At 39.3% G+C, this 6261-nt stretch overlaps 1 protein-coding gene across 1 annotated transcript; it reads left to right on the plus strand.

The window, feature by feature from the left end:
- The first annotated feature begins 543 nt into the window (after positions 1 to 543).
- On the plus strand, positions 544 to 4862 carry LOC112024000 (probable leucine-rich repeat receptor-like protein kinase At1g35710). Its single transcript, XM_024056644.2, has 2 exons — positions 544 to 3797; positions 4047 to 4862. The coding sequence occupies exons 1-2, from the start codon at positions 575 to 577 to the stop codon at positions 4427 to 4429; spliced, it is 3606 nt and encodes a 1201-aa protein (XP_023912412.1). The 5' UTR covers positions 544 to 574; the 3' UTR covers positions 4430 to 4862.
- The last annotated feature ends 1399 nt before the right edge of the window (positions 4863 to 6261 follow it).

Genomic DNA, 6261 nt, shown 5'->3' on the forward strand with positions numbered 1-6261 from the left:
GATACATGTTACATATTCAAAATATGCAAAACGTCCTTTCTCAAAAAAAAGAAAAAAGAAAAGAAAAAGCAAAATGAACTACAGCCAACCCCAATCTGGTTAAATCACACCCCTAATCAAGCATCTTGATATGGGGTATGTGGGTATGGATTTAATTGGGTATGCATCATGAAAGAAGTCACATACAACCTATATTTAAATTGTAGGAAAGTTTTCATTTTGATACATCCATCAAATTCAGCACATCCCAATCTGATCAGCTTCTGGTTAGAGTAAAATTGGCCTGTAAGTGAATTAATCCCATCTTCAATTCTCTCTTTTTCTCCTTCTTAGAAAATAGACAAAAATTTGAATGACTAGTCTTATCAAAAAAAAAAAAAAAAAAAGACAAAAATATGTAAATCTTATTAAGCCATCAGATTTGAACATTCTCTCGTGGAATTTAATGACTTCTAACATGTGGACTGAGATGCCAAAAGTTTCACTTCATACCGCTGGAAATATCTCCACCTCTCTTGGCTATTAAAAGTAAACTAGATCATGAGGCATGACATGTGAAACATAAAAGCCAAGCATGGCAAAAATTCTTGAGTCTCCTCTTCTTCTCCTTCACATTTTCTTGCTCTCCTTACTTTCACTAAAGACCATAGCATCACCTGCAACACAAGCAGGAGCTCTTATCCAATGGAAAAAAAGCCTCCTCCCTTCTTCTTTTCTCAGTTCATGGTCCTCTACCAACCTTACCAACCTTTGCAAATGGAATGGCATTGTCTGCGACTCAACCGGAGCAGTCTCCGAAATAATCATCTCTGGCGCCAAACTCAATGGAACACTAGCCCAGTTCAACTTCACTGCATTTCTTGATGTCACTCGCTTTGACCTCAGCCACAACAATCTCAGCGGACCTATACCTTCGGAAATAGGCCAGTTAACAAAGCTCCAGTACGTAAGCTTCCTCGACAACTATCTTACTGGTACAATTCCCTATCAGTTCAGAAATCTTCAAAAGGTATGGCACTTAGACCTTGGATCAAACTACTTAGAAACACCTGACTGGTCTAAGTTTTTGAGCATGCCTTTGTTGACCTGGCTTAGCTTTGGTTATAATCACCTAACTTCTGGGTTCCCAGGATTTATACTTTATTGCCAAAACTTGACTTACTTGGATTTGGCCCAGAATCGGTTGAATGGAACAGTACCAGAAACGGTATTTACCAATCTGGACAAGCTTGAGTACCTTAGCCTAACTGACAATCAGTTCCAGGGACCAGTGTCTCTAAACATTACCAAGCTTTCCAAACTCATAGATCTTCATCTAGGACGAAACAAGTTCAGTGGTGTAATTCCCGAAGATATTGGGTCAATGTCCAATCTTCAAATTGTAGAACTGTACAACAATTCATTAGAAGGGAAAATTCCCTCTTCAATTGGTCAGTTGACCGACCTCTTGCATCTCGATGTTAGATGGAATTCCTTGAATTCTACAATTCCTTCTGAGCTAGGCTTTTGTACTAAACTCACCTACTTGGCCCTGGCTTCCAATTCACTCACAGGGGAAGTGCCTTTGTCTTTAACCAACTTGACCAAAGTTACCGAATTGGATTTATCTGAAAATAACCTTTCCAGTGAGATCTCACCGTACTTTCTCAGCAATTGGACAGAATTAACCTCGTTGCAGCTTCAGAACAATATTTTCACTGGAAAGATTCCACGGGAAATTGGCCTGTTGACCAAGCTCCAACTTCTTTTTCTGTTCAATAATATGTTCACAGGTTCAATTCCCTCTGAGGTAGGTAATTTGAAAGATATGACAGAACTAGACCTATCAAACAACCGCCTGTCTGGTCCAATTCCTCTAGCACTGTGGAACCTCATAAACCTTCAGACCTTACAACTTTCCTCAAACAATCTCACTGGCACAATCCCACCAGCAATTGGAAATATGACTTCGCTGCAGTTTATCGATCTCAACACTAACCAGCTATACGGGGAACTGCCAGAAAACATCTCTCACCTCAGTAATTTACAGATCATATCTCTTTTCACCAATAATTTCTTGGGTAATATTCCGAGCGACTTTGGGAAATTTAGTCCTAATCTAAGCAGTGTTAGCTTTTCGAACAACAGCTTCTCAGGAGAACTGCCACCTGAATTGTGTAGCGGCTTCCTTCTTCAACTATTCACAGTGAATAGTAACAACTTCACAGGTCCATTGCCTGAGTGCTTGAGAAATTGTTCGCTGTTAGAGAGGGTGCGGTTTGATGGGAACAACTTCAATGGCAACATCACAAATGCATTTGGGGTTCATCCAAATCTTTATTTCATTTCTCTTAATGACAATCAATTTATTGGCAAAATTTCACCAGAGTGGGCAAAATGTGAATCTCTAACCACTTTAGAGATGGGAAGAAACAGAATTTCAGGTGAAATTCCAGCTGAGCTTGGGAGGTTGCCTCAATTGCACTCTTTAATTCTTGACTCAAACGAATTGTCTGGGCAAATTCCAGTTGCATTGGGAAATCTAACCCTGTACAAGCTCAATCTGAGCAAGAATCTTCTGACAGGAGAGGTTCCTCAAAGTCTAGGCAGTTTGGGTCAGCTTGAAGAACTGAATTTGTCTAAGAACAAGTTAACAGGGAACATACCAAAAGAGCTTGGGAATTGTGGGAGATTATTGAGCTTGGACTTGAGCAACAATATCCTATTGGGTGAAATACCGTCCGAACTTGGTAACTTAATTGCATTGAGTGTCATGTTAGACCTCAGCATCAATTCACTCTCAGGAATGATTCCTTCAAACCTTGCGAAGCTTACACGTTTGGAGAGCCTTAACATTTCACATAACCAGCTCTCAGGAGAAATCCCCACATCATTTATCAGCATGGTTAGTCTAATCTCCACCTCTATTGATTTTTCTTATAACAAGTTAACAGGTCAAATCCCAACTAGTAAAGTTTTCGAAGAGGCACCTGCAAATGCATACATCGGAAACTCAGGTCTGTGTGGAAATGCAACAGGACTAAGTACTTGTTACACAGATTCCACAAAGAAAAAGCACTCTAATAAAGTTCTAATTGCTGTCCTCATTCCGGTTTGTAGCCTTTTATTGCTTGCAATTATTGTTGCTGTATTAATAATATTTTGCCGGAAAGCCAAATTCCATGATGAAGAAAGCAGAAGAATTGGAGAGTCCCATGTCAGCTCTGAGTCATTGATATGGGAAAGAGAAGGTAAATTCACATTCGGGGATATTGTGAAGGCCACTGAGGACTTCAATGAGAAGTACTGCATTGGAAAAGGTGGATTTGGAACCGTTTACAGAGCAGCATTGCCAACTGGTCAAATTGTTGCTGTTAAAAGGCTCAACATGTCAGACTCCACTGACATACCAGCAGTCAATCGCCAGAGTTTCGAGACTGAGATTCGTGTGTTGACAGAAGTTAGGCACCGGAATATCATTAAGCTTTATGGGTTCTGTTCCATGAGGGGATACATGTACTTGGTCTATGAATATGTAGAGAGAGGCAGTCTGGGAAATGCATTGTGTGGGTTGGAAGGGAAAGCGGAGCTGAACTGGGATAGAAGGGTGAGAATTGTGCAAGGTGTGGCTCATGCAGTTGCTTACTTGCACCATGATTGTTCTTCACCAATTGTGCACCGAGACATAACTGTGAATAACATATTGCTTGAATCTGAGTTTGAGCCACGACTCTCAGATTTTGGTGTTGCAAGATTGTTGAACCCAGATACGAGTAACTGGACAACAATTGCTGGGTCTTACGGCTACATGGCTCCAGGTAAGCTAAATCTAACTTCTACATGTTCCCAAAAGAAAAGAAGGCTTCTCATATTATTAGTAAGCGGTTTTTTTTTTTTTTTTTCATCCTTTTGCCAAATGCACGTCTTTCCTTGTTCAGTTGTTAACTTTGATTAGTTTCAAATGTATTTCTTTCATCTTTCATTTGTTAACTTTGATTAGTATCATAGATGTTTTAGATGGCAAAGTTTGATTATGGGATTGAAATTTTGTTTTTATGAATGTGCAGAGCTTGCGCTTACAATGCGATTAACAGATAAATGTGACGTTTATAGCTTTGGAGTTGTGGCATTAGAAGTTATGATGGGAAGGCACCCTAGGGAGATTCTATCTTCCTTGTCATTAAAGTCGAGAACAGCGACACCAGTTTCAGACACTACAGAATTTCTTTTAAAGGATGTTCTAGACCAAAGACTCCCACCACCCACAGGCCAAACAGCAGAGGAGGTGGTGTTTGTAGTGACCATAGCCTTAGCATGTGTGCGTGACACTCCAGAGGCACGACCCACCATGCGTTTTGTGGCACAAGAACTATCAGCTCAAACCCAAGCTTGCCTGTCCGACCAATTCGACAATATAACGATTAGCAAGCTTACAGGGCATCAGAAATAGTACAAATTGGAATCAAAGCTCGAGTAGTGATCACTGATTAGTGGATGGATGAGGTACTGCCAGGCCTGGAATGGATTGTTCAAGATGTTTAATCCCATTCTAGCTTCTAGTTCTAGGTAGGTACTAGTAAATGAGAATGGTGTACCTTGAGGTCCCTAGTACAATAAGCCTTTCTTTTTCTTTTCTTTTTTGAATAATATGTGGGGCTGACCACAAATTGAGCACTAGTGAGGGCAATCTTGATTCCTAATATATGTATTCACATGTATACTTCTTAGATAATATATCTTGTACATAATCTGATTCACTATATATACAATACATGTCATAACCTAAATTCACTTGTACCAGAAAACCTTTTTCTTTTTCTCCATTGTCTTTCCTTCCAGGAAAGTTCATGACTAAACTTCCTAATCATTTTTCCTCTAGTCAATCCCGTTATTTGTTTTCTAACCATTTTCTATTTTTTGCTGAATTTTTTTACGAAGCACATGAACTAAAGGATCTCAACATCCTTATAGTCCCTTTTCTTTTCTGGCTGCTCAAAGTTGACTTTTGACCAAGTGTATGTATACTAATATGAATGTCGGTTGGAAAGCGTTCAATGAGAGGCCTATGAGTTAGAATCATGTTGATAGTGTTGCTACCAATAACACCAAACTCAGCACATTCATGTACAGAAAATTTGAAATAAGTGATTGTTAGGTTCTAAAGACTTAGGAATTTATGTATTTAGAACTTTAATGTGTAATGTTGGCAAACCATGATCAAAACAGGTTGTTTAGTCTTGTTTAGGCTTGCTCAAAATTGTGTGTTTATGTAAAGTTGGAATCGAGTGGCTGCAAAAAGTATTAGTGACTTTCGACCTGGCTCAATCGATCGAATATCGGGCAGAATATTTTTTCTACAGATTTCCAACTCACCCCTAGCATATTTTAAAATGTTTTAGGGTTTTATGTTTTGGCAAGGTATATAAGGCAAACCCTAGCCACGTTTTAGATGTTGCTCATATTGCTGTCTTGTGTAAATTTCTTGTGAGATCTAGAGGAGCTTTCCTTTACATAAAGTTTAGGATTTTCAAGGAGAAGATGTTATCTACACCTTGATGATCAATTTAGTTGCTTCCATTGGAACTTAAAGACACACAAGCGGGTGTGCTTGTATTTGCTAGAGAATCCAAAGAAAGAAGGAGTTCGTGGTCTCGGAGCTTGCACGTGGTCGTGTCAGTAAGTTCTACTGGTGGGTAGCAATAAGAAGTCGAGCGTGGGGGCTTGTAAGTCTTATTGTATGAACTTCGATTCTTTCAAAATAGTGGATTCATGTTTACCTTGAGGATAGCTAGGTTAAATCCTCCATAGGTTTTTACCATATAGTTTCTTGGGTCATCATATCATTGTGTTATTTACTTTTCCGCTGCTTTATACTTGATATGATTGTTTGATTGTGATAACCTAGATTTGCATAATTTGACTAAGTTAATCACTTGGCTAATTAACTAGGTTAATCTGGTTGGGTTAAGAGGTCTAAAAACCGTTCAAGTGGTATCAGAGCGGGTAACTCTCTGTTTGTTGATCTTTTGATCTCTGATATGATCCTTGACCCCTGTTGTTATGGAACACGGACACTCTCTGGTTATTCCTCCTCATTTCGATGGGAATAATTATGCTTATTGGAAAGTAAGGATAAAAGCATTCCTGAAATCTATTGATGAGAAAGTCTGGAACTCCGTTGAATATGGATGGGAGAAGCCCAGATGGGAGAAGCCCACTACTCCTGCGAGTGAGTGGCAAACTTCTCAAAAAGAAGCAATTGGGTTCAATAGCAAAGTTATG

Source organism: Quercus suber, unplaced genomic scaffold (genome assembly GCF_002906115.3).
Source record: "Quercus suber isolate HL8 unplaced genomic scaffold, Cork oak 2.0 scaffold_551, whole genome shotgun sequence".
Classification (NCBI taxonomy): Eukaryota; Viridiplantae; Streptophyta; class Magnoliopsida; order Fagales; family Fagaceae; genus Quercus; species Quercus suber.